This window comes from Pinus tabuliformis, chromosome X, assembly GCF_031772625.1.
Source record: "Pinus tabuliformis cultivar Carrire ecotype Pingquan chromosome X, CPIR1, whole genome shotgun sequence".
NCBI lineage: Eukaryota > Viridiplantae > Streptophyta > Pinopsida > Pinales > Pinaceae > Pinus > Pinus tabuliformis.
This window is the reverse complement of record NC_142308.1, coordinates 623,460,629-623,480,736: the sequence shown is the minus strand read 5'-3', so window position 1 is coordinate 623,480,736 and position 20,108 is coordinate 623,460,629. Positions and strand designations below refer to the sequence as shown.

Below are 20,108 nucleotides of genomic sequence, written 5' to 3'. Positions count from 1 at the left end.
AGAATCTGTATAGTTAGTTTATTGTTGTATTGTTCGTTTGCAGGTTGCAGTGTTGGCGACTCTTACAATTTTGAGGTTCCTTGCATCATCCTTATCATCAAAAGATGGGGACAAGTTCCAGGTCAAATGTATTACCTTTTCACAACCTCCAGTTGGGAATGCTGCTCTTAGAGAGTATGTCATCAGTGACTATCTTGGATTCATTTTACTGTATATTTTTTATTCGAATGATATAACATTGTCGTGTGCTAGATGTCTAGGAAAAATGAGGGATTCAGTCCGAAAAAAAGGCTTAGTATATGCCAAGGTCAAAATAGTCTTAAGACATAGAGGAAAATGATAATTTTTATTTGAAAACTACACACACACATCACATGCATACAAATATTTATCTCTCTTTGTACATATGTCCACTGTATGCGTCTACCATTTGTTCTTGCAAGACATATTACTTTTGAGGCATTGACTATAAGCTAGTTTTTAAGATGTCATATCTGGGCAGCCAGGCTGCCTGGCTAATAATGGTAACATCTGATGAGGAAGGAAACATCTAGTCATAGGCAACTTATATCAAGAAAGAAAATATCTAAATAATGTATTTATCTTTTTCCTATTCGGCAACTCACAACAAAGGAGGCATGTTCGAAATATGAATTTGTAAATCTCTTTAAAAGGCTATCAAGCCTCATGATAATACAAGTGAATGTTAGAGTCTTTTATCTTATCTTGTGTGATTGTCTTTGATTCATTTGTTTTTGAGTGTAGTTTTTGGAAGACTGAGTTGAGAGGTGAGGCTCTCTAAGTGTAATATTCCTAATTAGCCATGGCTAATTGGAATATTCGATTTTGCTCAATTTTGCCTTCTATAGTTATTTATAAATAAAAGGTGAGGAAAGGGGGACATAATTCACTTTTTGAATAAAGTCACTCCCTAGTAGCACAACGTTGTAACTAAAAGGGGAGCCAAGGGGGGTCCAAGGACCACGTAGGGGCCCACGTAGACACTTGGAGGGACTGCATAGATGGAGAAGGAACACGTGGCAAGAGAAAGGCTACATTGGAGGAGGTGGGCCTTAGGGTTTTGAGAGAGGCCAACGCTATAAAGGAGAGAGGAGCCTCTTCATTTGGGCATTGGATGATGTTGCATTTGAGCTAGTCACTTCGACTTAGAGCACACTTGCTGTTTAGCCTGTCTGCAACACTGTTTAGTGCATCAAGTGTCTCTGTTCAGAGATCTCACCCTTAGCCCCGGGGGACTTCGAGTGCCTGCTCGGGCAAGGTAGTTTCATTAGTACTTTGCAGGAGGAGCGATCTTTGGAGTTGAGGAGGAACTGAGCATTTTGATGGCTGTGCAGTCTTGAGAGGGGAGGATGCAGTCTCTTTTGGTAGGAGCTCTGGATTGGGTTTATGTGGAGGATTTGAGCTTGGAGATTGAGCAAGGGATCAACCCTTGCATATTGGAGGATTTTGGCAGAGTCTCGGGTAGAGTTTTGGAGGATTCTCTTCAGGGGCAGCGCAGAGCCTTGAGGGATAGCGTAGATCCTCAAGGGGGTGATTTTTGGGGGTCAGCTATTTTAGAAAAGCTTTCTTGTCTTTTCTGGGTTATTGAGTAGAGGTTGATTCCAGAGTTTCAGCATTTTCTGAGGAGGGGAACAGCCCCAAATCCTCACTTGATTCCAGCAGTAGCAACAACACAACAGTTCTCTGGCAGCTTGGACGCAGTTCAGAGAGAGGCCATTTCCTTACCATTCTGAGTGTATTTCTTCACTTGCCTTGTGCAAGTCGAGGTGCTATCTTTCTGATCACCTCTTGTACTCTTTCCATTACTCAGTATAATAAAATGGCTTAGCATTTCTCTCTGCATTTCTCGAGTATCTGCTTATATTCCATGTATACATTATTGTATGTTGCACTACTGTTATTTTTATCTCTTTGAGCTTCCCGACTACTATACCACTTGTGTGTTTTTCTCCTATGCTCTTAGACAGAGTCTGGAAAGGGCCAGGTAGCCTCCAAATCTCGTTCCCTTTTCAGAGTCGACATATCTGGTAAACGCCCTCCCAGTCCATCTCTGGTTGGAGTTTGCTTCTGTTTGAAGGATACCCCTAATAAGGGATATTATAGTGGTGTTAGAGCATAGATTTGGCTCAGCGTGTGGAGCTAGCAGTTTATGACACCGAGGGAGAAGCCCTACATCTATTACAGAGGTAGGAAATACAGAGATATTGAGCGTAGGTTGGAGAACACCTACGGAGAGGGAGACTGTGTTCGGGTGGTGGACACAGAACAGGAGGAGCCTGTGGTGAACACAGAATAGGAGGAGCCTGTGGTGGACGCAGAGCAAGAGGATTCAATGGCAGATGAGGACGGGAAGAGATTTGCGGACATGCTCCTCAAATCAGTGCAGGATCTATTGAGGCAGATCGAGGTGATGGGGCAGCGATTCACGGCGATGGAGGCTAGACAGGGTGAGAACCCACGGGTTTTCCAGGTTGGTGAGGGATCGGGTACATCCCACCATTTGCCAGAGCAGGGTGCCACTCAAAGTGATACTACTTAGCAGATGGCCTCACATGCCCCTACATGCTCTACCATGCCCACTTTCCTAGGAGCAGACATGGGGACCGGAGCCTAGCAGGAGGTAGAGCCCGGTCATATGGGCAATTATTTTGCAGAGTACCAGGCCTATGGGTAGGAGTTCAGGGATGCTCTCTCATTCAGAGACTTTGTTCACCTCCAACAGGATAGTAGACCCCGCGACCATCACAGAGGATACCGGCATTATCATGATGGAGACACCCACCGCACAGCTAGTAGATTCCACTTGCCTACGTTTGATGGCTCATCAAACAGTTCGGCAAAGTCTTGGGTGGAGAAGCTGGACATCTATTTCCAGCTTAACCAGATGTCGGAGACAGAGGCCATCAAGGTGGCGACATTACATTTGGATGGTGAGGCCCAGGACTGGTGGTTCCATGGGATGGTTACACTCGGACACTCCACAATGATGACATATGCCGAGTTCACCAGGAGATTGATAGAGAGGTTTGACCGGGGGGATCCGGAACAACACTTTGTTGAGCTGACGAGGTTCAAACAGACCGGGAACCCAGAGTCCTACATTGCAAACTTCTTGAGGATTTCAGTGATGGTGCCAGATCTATCCATGGCACGGAGGATCTACATGTTTGTTGAGTGGTTAGCAGAGCCACTTCGGGGTCTAGTTAGATCCATTAGACCAGCCACACTCCAGGATGCTATTAGCAGGACTCGGGACTTACAGGATGCCTTACCCAGGACCCGGACACCTTACCCCCAGAGATAGGGTTTCCAGCCTAAGGGGAAGGATGTGAGGGTTCCACCTCCAAAGGGGAATCCAGGACGAGCACAGATTGATGATGATGCCAAGAGGGAGCTGAAGAAGAAGCGGTTGTGCTTTACCTGTCAGGAGCCGTGGGCACCGGGACATAGATGTGCTGCTGGAAAAACACATTTTATTGAGGTATTCTCCGAGAGCGGCGGGGAAGAGGATGAGGAGGATGACGTGGGGGTAGGAGATAGTCATGCCGCGCAGGATCCTTTGCCACCTCCACTACCAGCAACAGGCGGTGCAGCTTTTGCACCTACCGGAGGGACCCTTGCAGCATTGCGAGGAGTTCCCAAGTATTTGACGCTGCGCGTACGGGGGACAGTACGTGGCCAGCGAGTATTAGTTTTGGTTGACAGTGGGGCAACCCACAACTTCATCGATTGAGAGATGGTTGAGCGGAGAGGTATACAGACAGAGAGCTTCGATGGCTTTTCAGTTTTGGTCCTAGGAGATCAGACCATGGCGTGTGCTCATTATGTCCCAGAGTTATCAATGACGATGGGCACCTACACACTGACTAACCACTTTTTTGTGGTCAATATTCCGGACACCAACATGATACTGGGTGTTCAGTGGCTTATCACTCTAGGGAAGGTCACGACAGATTGGAAGGCCCTAGAGATGGAGTGGGATGATGAGAAGATAGGGAGGCATAAGAAGATACGGGGACAACACACATATCCGCCTCAGGCTGTTTCGGCTCATCGGATGGAGGCAATCTTCTGGAAGGGAGACATAGAGTGGGCAGTGGAGCTGCGTGCATCAGAGGAGGGACTACACGGCAGACAGTGCACCCGAAGATACAGTGCATCCTTGACCAGTATGCCACAGTGTTTGGGGAGATTCCGCCGGGATAGCCACCGGACCGGGGGTTTGAGCACACCATTGAGCTTGAGCAGGGCATACAGGCAATGATTACTACCCCCTATAGGCATCCCAAGGCCTATCTGGATGAGATTGAGCGGGCCATTCAGGAGTTGCTAGCTCTTGGGCACATTCGGCTGAGCACGAGTCCTTTTGCTTCTTCGATGGTGTTGGTGAAGAAAAAGGACGACACATTGAGGATGTGCATTGACTACAGGGCCCTGAACAAGAAGACCCTAAAGAACAGTTACCCCATACCCAGGATCGATGAGTTGAGAGGAGCACAGTGCTTCTCAAAGATTGATTTGAGATCTGGGTACGATCAGATTCGCGTGAGGGAGCAGGACATTCCCAAGACCGCCTTCAGGTGTCACTATGGGCACTTTGAGTTTTTGGTGATGCCCTTCGGGCTAACCAACGCCCCAGCGACATTCCAGTCCTGCATGAATCACGTCTTCTGCAGTCATTTAAGGAAGTTTGTGTTGGTGTTCTTTGATGGTATTCTCATTTACAACAGGACTTGGGAGGAGCATATCCAGCACATTGAGACAATGTTGCGCATCTTGGAGGAGCAACAGTTCTATGCCAAGCTCTCCAAATGTGAGTTTGGGTTGATGGAGATGTTGTACTTGGGACACATCATAGGGGTGGACAGAGTGAGAGTCCATGAGGAGAAGATCAGGGCCATCAGAGATTGGCCGGAGCCGAGGAACGTGACAGAACTTTGGGGATTCATTGGAATTTGTACTTACTACCGGAAGTTCGTCAAGAGTTTCTCACAGCTTGCTGCACCCCTGACAGATTTGACGAGGAAGGGGGCATTTAGTTGGTTGGATATAGCGCAGTGAGCCTTTGACGGGCTTAAGGAGGTTATGAGCAGCTGCCCAATGCTTGCATTGCTGGATTTTTCGCAGCCATTTGTTTTGGAGTGTGATGCGTCGGGAGAGGGGATCGACGCAATGTTGATGCAGGGAGGTCACCCTATAGCCTTTGAGAGCCGGAAGCTCCTTCCGCATGAGAGGTTGTATTCTACATACATCAAGGATATGCTGGCCATTATGCATGCATTGGCCAAATTCCGGCAGTATTTAGTGGGTACTAGGTTTAGGGTGAGGACTGATCACAATAGCCTCAGGTTTTGTTTGGAGCAAAAACAACTACAAGAGAGGCAGCAAAAGTGGATTAGTAAGATGCAAGCATATGACTTTGACATTGAGTATGTCAAGGGTAAGAACAACGTGGTAGCAGATGCCCTTTCACGTAGACCAGCCACGTTGTCTCTTATGAGCTTGGACACAGATTGGAGGGCTCGACTCTTAGTAGAGTACTTCAAGGACAGATCTGCATGTGAGGTTCTGGATGGGCAGGTGGCGGATGACAGGTATAGGGTAGTCGATGAGATCATCTACTATAGAGACCGAATCTTCTTGACCAAGGGATCTCAGCTCAAGAAGAAGATACTTCAGGCATTACATGATTCACCATTGGCCGGCCATCAGGGATTTACCAAAACCTACAGGGCCATTAGAGAGAGGTTCTCATGGAAGGGTCTCATGGAGGACATACTCCAGCATATCCGGGAGTGCGATATTTACCAGAGGAACAAGGGGGAGATGAGCCATCTCGCAGGATTATTGCAGCCTCTTCCCATCCCGAAGGGGAAATGGGAGTGTATTTCGATGGACTTCATCACAGGCTTGCCCATGGTGCAGGGCAAGGATTGTATCTTTGTCGTCGTTGATCGACTGACAAAGTACGCACACTTTTTCGCCATATCCACACACTACATAGTAGCGCAGGTGGCCGAGTTGTTCTTCAGAGAGGTCTTCAGGCTACATGATCTTCCTAAGACCATCATCAGTGACAGGGACAACTGTTTCATGGGCGGGTTTTGGCAGGGGCTTTTCCGGTTGGTGGGGACGAAGTTGACATCGAGTACCAGTTATCACCCACAGACGGATGGGCAGACAGAGATAGTTAACAAGTGGCTGGAGGGCTACTTCTGTAACTATGTCAGTGGGCAGCAGCAAGCATCGCTGAAGTGGCTACATCTGGGGGAGTACTGCTACAACACTACACATCACATGTCCATTGGTATGTCACCATTCTATGCTTTGTATGGATATCATCCTTTATCTTTTGCTGATGTGATGTTTGGTGCTAGCAAGGCTCCGAGAGCCAAGATTTGGATCCAAGAGAGTCAGGATATCCTCCGAGCTCTCAAGGATAATATGGCTACAGCGCAGAACCAGCAGAAGCTGTATGCTGACAAGGGTTGGGTGGAGAGACAGTTTGGGGTAGGGGACTTGGTCTACCTACGATTACAACCATACCGACAGTCGTCACTGAAGCAGAAGTGAGCGGAGAAGCTCAAGCCTCGCTTTTATGGGCCATACAGGGTGATACGCAGGATTGGACAGGTTGCTTATGAATTGGAGCTGCCCCAAGGTAGCAAGATTCATAACATTTGTCATGTATCATGCCTGAAGAAGGCATTGGGGCAGCAGATGACAGTGACACATGAGCTACCACCCACGGATGATGAAGGGCATTTGGTGTTACAGCCAGAGGCTATTATTGATACTAAGGAGAGGCAGTGGCGGAGCAGGACGGTCCGGGAATTCTTGGTGAGGTGGAAGAATTTACCGGATGAGGATGCCACTTGGGAGAGTGAGAAAATTTTGCAGCATCCATCACTTCAGTTGCTTGAGGAGAAGCAACACTTTGCCGGGGGAGACTGTAATATTCCTAATTAGCCATGGCTAATTGGAATATTCGATTTTGCTCAATTTTGCCTTCTATAGTTATTTATAAATAAAAGGTGAGGAAAGGGGGACATAACTCACTTTTTGAATAAAGTCACTCCCTGGTAGCACAATGTTGTAACTAAAAGGGGAGCTGAGGGGGGTCCAAGGACCACGTAAAGAAGGGGGCCCACGTAGACACTTGGAGGGACTGCATAGATGGAGAAGGAACACATGGCAAGAGAGAGGCTACGTTGGAGGAGGTGGGCCTTAGGGTTTTGAGAGAGAGGCCAACACTGTAAAGGAGAGAGGAGCCTCCTCATTTGGGCATTGGATGATGTTGCATTTGAGCTAGTCACTTCGACTTAGAGCACGCTGGCTGTTTAGCTTGTCTGTAGCACTGTTTAGTGCATTGAGTGTCTCTGTTCGGAGATCTCACCCTAAGCCCCGGGGGACTTCGAGTGCCTGCTTGGGCAAGGTAGTTTCATCAGTATTTTGCAGGAGGAGCGATCTCTGGAGTTGAGGAGGAACTGAGCATTTTGATGACTGCGCAGTCTTGAGAGGGGAGGACGCAGTCTCTTTTGGTAGGAGCTCCGGATTGGGTTTATGTGGAGGATTTGAGCTTGGAGATTGAGCAAGGGATCGACTTTTGCATATTGGAGGATTTTGGCAGAGTCTCGGGTAGAGTTTTGGAGGATTCTCTTCAGGGGCAACGCAGAGCCTTGAGGGATAGCGTAGATCCTCAAGGGGGTGATTTTTGGGGGTCAGCTATTTTAGAAAAGCTTTCTTGTCTTTTCTGGGTTTATTGAGCAGAGGTTGATTCCAGAGTTTCAGCATTTTCTGAGGAGGGGAACAGCCCCAAATCCTCACTTGATTCCAGCAGTAGCGGCAGCACAACAGTTCTCTGGCAGCTTGGACGCAGTTCAGAGAGAGGCCATTTCCTTGCCATTCTGAGTGTATTTCTTCACTTGCCTTGTGCAAGTCGAGGTGCTATCTTTCTGATCACCTCTTGTACTCTTTCCATTACTCAGTATAATAAAATGCCTAAGCATTTCTCTCTGCATTTCTCGAGTATCTGCTTATATTCCATGTATAGATTATTGTATGTTGCACTACTGTTATTTTTATCTCTTTGAGCTTCTTGACTACTATACCACTTGTGTGTTTTTCTCCTATGCTCTTAGACAGAGTTTGGAAAGGGCCAGGTAGCCTCCAGATCTCGTCCTCGTTTCAGAGGCGACATATCTGGTAAACTCCCTCCTAGTCCATCTCTGGTTGGAGTTTGCTTGTGTTTGGAGGATACCCCTAATAAGGCATATTACACTAAGCCTCGCCTCCGATCAATTGCAGATCAATTGGTATCAGAGCAAGTCATTCCTTGAGGCCTGATCAATTTTTCTTTTTTTTAATGCTCATTAATTTCATTCCCTTGGGCATATTCCTCACTTAACTCACGATTATGTTATTTTCACTGTTGCCTCTCTCTACCTTCATTTTCTATGTATATCGCTACCAATGTTTTGTTGTTTAGTTATCACCTCTTTTTGCTCAAATGTTTCCCACATATGTCAGTTTGTTAATCACATTTTGGAGGTCTTAGTGGTCACTTCCTCTTAGCTATTCAACAGATTGCCACCACACAGAAGAAGCACACATAGTTAAGGCCCATCTACCCATTTTTTTAGTCTTAGTTCCTCTGCTTCATCACAACATCTACAACACCCATGGCCACTTTTGTTACAAGTCTGTAACATATTTATAGTTCAGGGATATCTCTGGCGTGGTTTGGTTCTGTACCCCACACAGAATCCATGAGCAGAAGCAACATTCGAAGCGGGTTCCCTTTGGAGATGTGCCCTCCCACCATGCTTTAGTAGGCACCTGCTTCACATTCATCAGTTTCATCATAGCAACATCCGACTTGGGTTCATTTCGAGACATGCTGTCCCACTCCACGCTATGTAGGCACCTGCTACTCTATCAACAATCAACATCACATCACATCACATCAACTTCAACAACATCCAAAAATCATTTCAGCCATGGCTTCACACTTAAACTAGGAGGTAGAAAGCAGGGGACGCTTTCCATCTAAACTGGGAGGAACTGTGTAGCCAGGATGCTTGGCTAATAATGGTAACATCTAACGAGGAAGGAAACATCTAGTCATAGGCAACTGATATCAAGAAAGGCAATATCTAAATAATGTATTTAGCTTTTTTCTATTCAGCTACTCACAACAAAGGAGGCATGTTCTAAATATGTATTTGTAAATCTCTTTAAAAGGCTATCAAGCCTCATGATAATATAAGTGAATGTTAGAGTCTTTTATCTTATCTTGTGTGATTGTGTTTGATTCATTTGTTGAAGAGTTGAGTTTTTGGAAGATCGAGCTGAGTGTTGAGGCTCTCTAAGCCTCACCTCCTACAGATCAATATCTCCCTTAATAGTAATTCTCCAAGGAAGTATCACTTATGAAAATTGAGATGTTTGAAAAGCTTGGCAACATGCTATGGTTTAGAAATTCTTAATTCTATCTTTTCATTAAAAACAATACAACTTTTTTGAGAAAAGAAGACTAAAAACATGATGAACAATTGAAAGTTGCTTATGTTTTTTTTAAATATTTAAAATTATGAATTTCCACTTATACAGTGTTTTAAGGTTCGTTGTGTATATTGGTTCTCATCTCTTATTTCTTCTAGTGTGAAATATGAAGTGAGAAACACTATTCTAAGAATTGGCTTTGACATAAGGGTTTATAAGTCAGAAAGGGTACATGCAGGATATATTCCATTATGAAAGCTTGTAGGGCCTTTTAATCCTTTTATTGTCTTCAATACATGACACAGATTAACCAAACATCGAAATTAATCCATTCATCCCAAAAATATCATCCTCAAAAGATAGCGAAAATCTCACAAGTAAATATGATCCAATCCAAGTGATGATTCAAAATGAATTCACATCACTCCTATTTATACACTTATTAGGAGTTCGAATTACTTAATTAGGCCTACATTAGCCCCTAAAATGAAATAAAACGCAAAATAACTAACTTTTGGTGACAAGCCTACCAAACTAGCTTGAAAATAAAATAATAAGCCTCTCAAGAGGTCAAATGATGAATAATACATGTCGTTGGGCCCTCGAAGAAGCCTGATGAAGTCCATAAGTGCCATGCTGATGAATAGGACTTTCAAGAGTGATGGACAAGGGGGTGGCCCCTTGCCTTCCAAACAATAAACCTATGGTGCTCCTAGTGGGTGTGGGGGCACCCAAATAACCTCATGGGTCTCCAAGTAGATCGCAGATGCCTGCAGACCATCAACATACAAGTCCTGGGTCATCTGCCAAGTGCATGGTACAACTGTGGGGCCCACTATGCACGATGAACCAAATGTATCTCCCTTGTCTAATAGCTGAATCTCGAGCAATCTTTGACCATCTACGGGGAGTGTTGTTTACTGCTGTGGAGTCCCATGGCTCTCTACACACACCCTACATGTGCTAATGTAGCCCTCTGGAGAGTTAGGACCTCGTATAGGGAGACCAAACTCATAATGGAAACCATCTGCAATCCTGCATAAGATCCAATGCGTGCCCTGTGAAAATTTCTGAATCTAACAAACCAGAAATCCTACTGCAGCACACTGATTTGCATTACCTACTTGTATTCTTGATTAACAAGTTATCTTCAGAAATATTTAGAAAATATTAATGCAAATACACTACAACCTACATCAATATGAGACAACCATGCAAAGGACACACTTATTTTTGGACTAAACGTTCTCGGAAAACCCAATGCGGGAAAACTGGTGCAACAATTTTGAGGGTTTTCTATTATTAAGCAGTAGTTCTGAATACAAATGCTAGTTGCCCTCCCGCCAAACCAGTGACAGAGAAATATAATGGTGGAAAATATGAGTGAGTTTTACCTCACTTCACCGGGCAAATTCCGGTAGTAAAACTGGCTGGGCCCAGCTGCAATTGTGTTGCCCCTTCACAGTAACTGCATGGGCCTACGTGGAGCTCTTTAAGGTTCTATGTCAGCTCTTCTGCCCACTGCGTCAACTTTCCCGACAGTTTCGTCAATCTGCATGGAAGGCAACTTCCTCCTCTGCGCTAGCTTTGTTGGCTCTGTGTCAAGACTGCGTGGGCCCAAACTGGCCCAGCGTCAGCTCTCCCGGTTACTATGCTGCCTCCACAAGCTTCTCTTTGCCTCTTTGTCTGTATTCCCGAACTATCCCTACCCCTCTGCTGCAAGAGATATCCTCCTGAGAACTTCTCACCTCAGAAAATCGATTTCTTGATCTCTCTGTGTGTTCTCCAACTAACCCGAAGCCTTCCTTTATACTTTTCCTGTTGAGAAATCAACAGTCGTGATCTAATCTCTAATCAACGACTAAGATTAAATTAGACTTGATTCTCGTCTCTTAGAAGCTTCTCACCCATATTTTCATTAATATCCATTAATGTTTTAATTTTCCTAAGTTTAGACTGAGGAACCCCATTAAAAATATTAATTATTTTAATAAAATACAATCCGAGTGGAATTTCACCAAACGATTTATGGGTCTTGGAGATCTCATGTGTTCTAGCCCCTCCACAAAATTTCGAAGCTAGAGCACATCCGATGCTACCCAAAATATCAACATCCCCTAGCCTTCCAACACAACAAGTCATTAAGGTAATCAAGTAAAAGAACTTATAAACCATGGAGAACAAGTTGACACTTCATAATGGGATGCCCTTCCATAGTGGGCTTTGGCAAGTGTTAATGTCTCCAAGCTCCAAAATGGGTTAACCAAGTACCTTATTAGGTGGCTTCTACTTTTGGAGGGGATAGTATGTCCAAGGTACACCCTTCAAATGGTGGTGGCATGTAGCAAAGAGGTGAATGGAATAGGGAATGAAGAGGGGCAAACTTGGGCCACATATCGGGGTACAAGGGTAGCTACAAAAAGGGAAGCCCACACCTGGGTATATAATGTATAGGAGGGAGCAATCGTGGTATATGAGGTGCCTTGACCTTGATTTTTCCACATATCGGGGTACAAGGGTAGCTACAAAAAGGGAAGCCCACTCCTGGGTATATAATGTATAGGAGGGAGCAATCATGGTACATGAGGTGCCTTGACCTTGATTTTTCCACCCTTCTTTCTATGCCTTTTGCCTTTTATGACTTTTCTTTGATTAACTTCTCAGGGCTCAAAGGATAAGAGCATGATGTGTAGGATATAGTAGTGAATATCCCATTTAAGGCAAAGCGCTTCATTGCCCACTAGGGGTTGGGGCAATCATGGCTTCCTGAACGATGAAGGAGGTTCATCTAGGGACTATGGAACCAGGGTGATGGCCATGGATATGGGGTAGAGCTCATGTATTGGCTTTTGCCCACGTGCTATATATATTTGTCTCGACCATCTTTTGCATCGTTTGGTACATTTTCCTAATACATGTGGCCATTTATGCTTTTACTTTTTCTTTTTCGCTGCTTCAACCTCCAGGGCATCTTTCTAAGCTTGACCCAAGGTGGGGGCAAGAGAAAGGGGAGGCTAACCCTATGTGTGGACCTAGTGAGGAAATGTGGACCCAGGTGGGAAAGATGATGAATGGGGTTATAATAAAAGGAAGGGGACTGATATATGTGGATGAGGGAGCAGGACTGACAACCAAAATTGGGGTTTCGCATGTAGTACCACCCTAAAACCAAATGGTCAGTAAAGGAGATCCCATGGGACTAAGATCCAAGGGTAGCATCCAAAAGTGGTCTTGGGGACAGAAGCATAGACCTAGCCCACTCTTTCCGTTGAATCCCCCCATTAGTTCATGCCCAAAAGTGTCCATTATAAGTAAACTCGATACTCAATTATCAAATGACAAGACATACCTTTAGGTTTGGGAGGCCCACTTTCAGACATACGATCAAGACAGATGGGTGAGGGACCACATGGATGGCTCAGGTGGTGGAGAAATGGCACAACGAGCTAGTTGGTGGCAGCAAAGGGCTGCTGACTGAGGACCATCTTGGAGAAATTTTTTCTCCAAGGGATATAACCCATGAAGTGGTGGGTAACAAATCTCTCTGGTTTATTTGTACTGCATATATTTAATTCTAGAAGTTAAAGATACCAATGATTTTATTTTTCAGTGATTCAATGTTTATTTGGGTAAATAAATAAATTGTCGGGGATAAAAAAATTGGCATGAGAAATAAATTTGGTTGGTATTAGAAATTTAATAGTGTAGGCCCTACTAATGCCATGCAATTAATGGGAATGTAAAATTCGTAAAGTAAAAGGATATTTAATTAAATTTTTAGCGTTACCAATAATTGACTCATGATGTTTGAGAGTGGTTCTAACCTCATTGGATTTCATATGGAGAAAGTATAATTTTAGATCCCACTCAAAATCCAATAGAGTTAACAACTTCTGGGATTTCAGGATTGGGGGAATTGCAACATTTCCATTGGAGCTTCTCATGTATGAGGGTGTGGAATTAGCATTTAATTAATAGGGCCAAGCTATTGAGAAATCGAGGGCATGGGGATGAGGTGATTTCTCTAGAATGATAACTACCTATGATGCAACTTTTCTTAGGCTTTTATTAGTTTCTTTCTTTCACTTGATTATGTTAATGTTTTCTATCATCAAACAGCTACCAAATAATAAACAAGCATGAGACAAGAGACACAAAATATAGGCGATCATTTAGGGCCAAAACCTCTCAAACTTGAGATGAAAACCCAAACGAATTCTTCTTCTTATAGAATCTTCAAGTGATGAATTCCAAGACCAAGACCCTTGACCTATTGACCCCTCCAAGACCAAGTCACAAGGCTTCTTCATTTAATTTCTTCTTCCTTGAGTCAACGATGGTCAAACTGCTTGCTTCCCCTTTTGTCTTGGCTATCTTTCAGATTTTTTGCTTCTTAGTTAAGACCTGCAACCCTCAATCTCTTCAGAAACTGTAGTTGCAACACGTGTGAGAGATTTATCCTTGATTTCCTTCGCTTAGATGGAGACTCCTTCTGCAATTCGGCTTGAAAACCAACTTGTCTTTCTTCCTTAATTTGACTTTCTAGAGTGACTATGATAACTCTGCTCCTTTTGCAGCAGATGGAATCAATTCTCCTCGCACTTGTGAAGTATATTTGCCCCAAAACAGATCAGAACTAACTCGGTTATGATCCTCCTTTTTGCTCTTGGTGATGAGCTTCTTCTTTGGTGTTTCTCGCACCTGCTTCTTTCTCTCGAATGCTTGATCGAATTGGTCTTCAAGTGATGCTGAGTTCTTCTATATATAGTAATCTTTAGCACTTGTGTTAAATTATGGTATGTTTTATGCTTAGAGCAGTTTACTTCAAATCTTTTTATAAGCCACTGTTTAGCAATCACATAAACATAAAGTAAAGTGCAGATAGAACATTAAACGATCGACAGAAAACAAGCCAAGACAAGAGACACAAGATGTGGCGGCTAGCCAGGGACAAACCCCAATGTGGGGAAACCCTTTGATCAATTATTCTTTAATCTTCAATAGTTCAACAGAGAGAAATAGTACAATTTAGAATTTTGTAATTTTATAACAGCGGCAGCAAACCCTAAATCAGCAAAGTCAAACTTAGTCAAAACAACCCGGATTGACTTCTAGTCAACTTGAAGAACTCGGTCTTCAACAATTATCTTCAGCAGCCCAAAACAATCCACAATACTCGGTCAAAACATCAGTCAAAGTTCACTAATCTGTGGTCAGCCCTAACCAGTTAATGCTGGTCAAATTTCAGGTCAACGCAACCCCTAAAAAGTTAGTGTAAGTCTTCCCTTGGTCAATGCTCCATAAAACAACCCAGCATTTGGTCAACTTAGCCCTAGAAATGTCAACATTGCTCAGAAAGTCAACATTGCCCTAAGTCAGTCAATGCTGCCCTAATCCGTCCTTGCATGTGTGAGAGAGGCTGCTCCTTTGCTTACCCAATAAGATGAGGAGAGAGAAGATGAGTTGATAATGAATCAACCTCACTTGTACTTATATGATTTGCTGGGCATGTGTGCCACACATTTAGCTGCTGACCAACCTTGACAATTTGTCAAGTAAATACAAATAAATTCATATCTCCATAAATACTTGTCGGAATCGGATGATCTTTAGATCAATCCTACACCTCTCGACAAGAGGAATCTAGGAAAAATATCAGCGACCATAAATAAGGTGACCCACATGGAGTTTGGCCCTAGTTGCCAATTTTAACACTCCCTCACAACTAGGGAGAACTCCATCTGCTAATCCGTCTGAACCTCGATCCTATCCCTGCCTTCAAATGCACTGCCTTGCACTGCTTGACTCTGCTCTGCTTTGCTGAACTATGAAGAAGAAGAAATGATTGAGGATGTATCATACCATCCTCCACTGACCCAAAGTCAGTCTCAGAGTGTGTCATACCACTCTCATTGATCCCAGATCAATGGAGGTCATCCTAGCATAGGGAGTACAGTAGATACAACGATGTGTCCATCGATAGTACTAATGGTCCCTAACCCCATGTCCCTACTCAGATGAGAGGTACTTCCCATGAGTCCTAGACTGCATGGGTAGGATTGTCGCTACAGGAGAACTAATCATCCTGTCTACAGGAGAACGAATCATCCTGTCCAACAGTTGCCACGGGGGAACTAATCATCCTGGCCCACAAGAGAACTAATCATCCTGTCCCACAATCGCCACGGGGTATCACAGTGGAAGGTTGAACCTTTCACCCTGTACTTAGCGCACCACCAGGGGAGGGTGAGTCACCCTGTGGTCGCATGTCGCTCCAAGAAGTACCCTGCGCTACCCTGGAGCTCCCAGAGCTCAATATATGCATCATACACGACCCTCATAAGAGGGTCTCTCAACGACACCGAGTTGTTCTCAAAAAGTCAAGAATTTGACCTTTCCCAGGGGCTTTGTCAAAATGTCAGCGACCTGTTCATCTGTACTGATATGTTGGAGCCTTATTGCTCCCCGCTGCACAATATCCCGGATAGAGTGGTACCTGATAACCATATGTTGGGAGCAATCATGAAATACAAGATTCTCTGATAAACGAATCCCGCTCTGGTTGTCACACAGGATCACGGTAGTATCCAATGTAAATCCAAACAACTCACTAAAGAGCTTCCGCAACCAGACCGCCTCACAAGAGGCTATACTAGCAGCAATGTACTCTGCCTCGGTGGTGCTCAAAACCATCGACTTTTGCTTCTTGCTCATCTAGGATATCAAGGCGGATCCCAAAGAGAAACAACACCCGGAAGTGCTCTTTCGGTCCACCACACTGCCTGCCCAATCAACATCGGTATATCCAAGTAGTCTCACATCTCCGGCAGTGTATCTCAACCCATGAGTGATTGTGCCACGAAGATATCTCAACAGATTCTTGGCACCAATCCAATGTGTGTGGTGAGGCTCAACCATATGTTGACTCAACGTGTTGACTGCAAAGCATATATTTGGATAGGAGTTCACCAAGAACATCAATGCTCCAACGAGTTGACGATACTCGGTAGCATTTCATAAAACATGTCTGACAACACTACCGCTTAACTTCTTGAAGTCAAGCTCCATCGGGGTAGTCACGGGCTTGCAGTGCACCATACCGAATCTCTACAATATTTTCACCACATATTTTCCTTGAGATAGGAAAATCTCCCCTAGTTTCTGCCATACTTCCAATCCTAGGAAATAGCGCATCAGTCCTAGGTCCTTCATCTCGAATTCGGAAGCCAACTCCCTCTTACATTTGAGAATGAGAGGGTCTGCACCTGTTAGAAAGAGGTCGTCAACGTACAACACCAGTATGAGAGGTTTGCCATCTTCAACCTTAAAGTAAAGGTTAGGGTCGGCTTCACTCCTAGTGAATCCCAATTTCATCAAGTAGCTATCGATCCTCTCATACCACGTTCGGGGTGCTTGTTTCAACCCATAGAGGGCTTTCTTCAACCTGCACAAGTGAGATTCCCAGTCATGAATCTCAAATCCTTCGGGTTGTTCCACATAGACTTCCTCTTTGATCGAACCATGCAAGAATGCAGTCTTGACATCCATCTAATGTAGGTTCCATCCTTGTGAAGCAGCAAGGGCTATGATCGAGCGGATGGTGGTGTATCGGGCAACAGGTGCAAATATCTCATCATAGTCTATACCTTCCTTTTGAGAGAAGCCACGAGCGACAAAACGAGCCTTATACTTTTCAACACTTCCATCAGCTCCATGCTTTATCTTGTAAATCCATTTCGAAGTGACAACGACTTTGTCCTGGGGTCTGGGGACCACATCCCAGACATCATTTTTCATGATGGACTCATATTCCTCAGTCATAGCATCCTTCCAGACTTGATGCTTGACAACTTCTGCAAATGATGAAGGCTCATTTTGGATGATCATGCTCATGATGGTCAAGTATCCCTGATACTTGGCCGACTTCTTACTTTCTCGGAAAGTCCCTTTGGGTGCAACGTGTCCTTCAGCATCATCAAGTGTCCCCATAAGCCATGAAGGCCTTTTCCTAGAAGAGGAAGGCTCTTGTGGAGGGGGGTCAATAGGATCCATAGGTTCTTTGTTAAAATTGGCAACCAGGACAAAACTTCATGTGGGTCATCTTATTCATGGCTAATAATATTTTTATTAGATTCCTCTCGTCGAGAGGTGTAGATTGATATAAAGATCATCCAATTCCGATAAGTATTCATGGAGATATGTACTTATTTTGATTATGGAATTATTATCAAGCCGACCTACAACTCATGTAGGCTCAGAAGCCCAACAGTCGCATCTATTCACCCACCAACGTTGTGTATAAATATAAGAGGACTTTTCCTCATTTGGACTCACTCATCTCATCACATCTCTCTCTCTCTACTGCGCAGATATGAGTCTCTTCTCTACTGCGCTGAAATGGGTCTCTCTCTCTCACACATGTGAAGCCGGAAGCTGTTGAATTTGAAGCTGCAACTGCAGAAGTAAAGATTGACTTGCGCGGCCTAGAAGATCTCCTCTTTGGAACTGCGCTGTAGGTTCATTTGAACCTCCTTTGAAAGCCGCAACTTTTGGTGGTGGAATGAAGTCAATCCGACGAATGGTTTGCAAGATATCGACTGCCCTAGTTTGAAGCCGGAAACTGCTGAAACTGACGCTGCAACTGCAGAAGTAAAGATTGACTTGCGTGGCCTAGAAGATCTCCTCATCTGAACTGCGCTGTAGGTTCATCTGAACCTCCTCTAGAAGCCGAAACTTTTGGTGGTGGAATGAAGTCAATCCGACTGTCGGTTTGTGAGATATGGTCTGCCCTAGTTTGATAATGAAGCCGCTAATGCTGATGCTACTGATCTAGGGTTTGCTACTGCTGATATGAATCAGATTTATTGTACTATTTCTCTCTGCTGAATTATTGAAGATAAAAGAAGATTTGATCAAAGGGTTTCCCCACACATTGTGGGGTTTGTCCCTGGCTAGCCGCCACATCTTGTGTCTCTTGTCTTGGCTTGTTTTCTGTCGATCGTTTAATGTTCTATCTGCACTTTACTTTATGTACATGTGATTGCTAATCGGTGGAATATAATAAGAAAAAGAAGTAAACTGTTATAAGCATAGAACATACCATAACTTAACATGGTATCAGAGCTGAGGTGAAGACAAAGCCCGAGCAAGAGCAAGAGCAATCATTGAAGAGAAGATTGGCAAGGCTATCCTAAAAGAACTATGGGGTCCTCAACACTCTTTCCTGCCGAAGACAAGCTCCGTGAGAAAGCTGACTATCACGGATGGAAGATGTCTATCGATCTAACCCTTGAAGATCAAGGAGTGCTGGACCATGTAAGAGGCAATATTGTTGAGCCTTCATCAAATGCATCTGCTACTGCCTGGAACAAATGGAAAAATGGAGAAGTCAAAACAAAGAAGATCATCCGGGACTCTATCAACAAGCGCTTGGTGGCCTACATCTCTGATCTAGACACCTCCAAGGAAATCTACGACAGACCGGTGAGTTTATTTAAAGTTAATGATGCAAATCAAGTTTTGTTTCTTAGAAATAAGTTGAGGGAAATCAAGAAGGGTAAAGATGAAAGTATACAAGCATACTTCTTAAGAATCACCGAGATCAAGAACGATCTCCTATCTATTGGGGAAACCATTACTGACAGAGAAATGGCACTCACAACTCTCGGAGGATTACCATCTGAATGATATGTGTTCAGGACTACTCTTCTGAACAATAATGTAATTCCTAGTTTCGAGGAATTAATGGCTAGATGCATTCAAGAACAAACAAGGGTAGAAGTGCAAGAAATGCCCATGCCTAAAGGTCCTCCTGCTGCCTTTTCTTCTCATGCAAAGAGAAGAAAGGACTCACACTGGGACGATGATCAAAATCCCTCTGATGGCAAATCAAAGGAATGACAAATTCAACAGCAAAGGTAAGAGGAGAGCTGGAGATCGAGGAAGAGGACAACCATTCAGGAAGGCTAGAAAGTCCAGGATGTATTAAATGCACCTGACCTCAAAAGGAACCTAGTGTCCATCTTGGCAATGGAAGACAGAGGCTACAAGGTAACCTTCAGCAATGGCAAGGTATGTATATGGAAAAATAATGATAAAGATTCCTTTACTCTTGGGTTTAGTGTTGATTCATTATATCAGGTCGATGGAAGTCCGCTAGGTGTCATGTCTTGTGACACAACTCTTTAGTCCGAACTTTGGCATCGGAGGTTTTCCCACCTTCATTACAAAGCTCTACCCAATGTAAGACAGATGGTAACAGGGATGCCCGAATTCCAAGTAGAGAAAGAAGGTGTATGTCCGGGATGTGCCGAAGGAAAGCTCAAAAGGGGACCATTCCCCTCAAGCCAAAGCAAGACCTCCGATATATTACAGTTGGTTCACTCAGGCATACCTAAGGTTGGCATTAAGAGGGAGACTACTACACCACATACTCCTGAGCAGAATGGTGTGGTGGGAAGGAAGAACTGCACGATGATGGAAGCTGTCCGGGCCATGCTACATGATCAAAGACTTCTGAAGTTTCTATGGGCTGAAACTACAATCACCGCCGTATATGTACAAAATCGATGCCCTCATCAAGC

General features: G+C 44.3%; 1 protein-coding gene across 2 annotated transcripts in view; it reads left to right on the top strand.

Annotated features, from left to right (window-relative positions):
* LOC149141552 (lipase class 3 family protein) overlaps nucleotides 1-20,108 on the top strand; it is a 425,063-nt gene that overhangs the window by 109,631 nt on the left and 295,324 nt on the right. For both annotated transcript variants that reach the window (XM_089447700.1, XM_089447699.1), the window contains exon 6: nucleotides 44-174. In XM_089447700.1, the coding sequence (XP_089303826.1) occupies nucleotides 44-174 (131 nt within the window). The remainder of the gene's footprint in view (nucleotides 1-43; nucleotides 175-20,108) is intronic.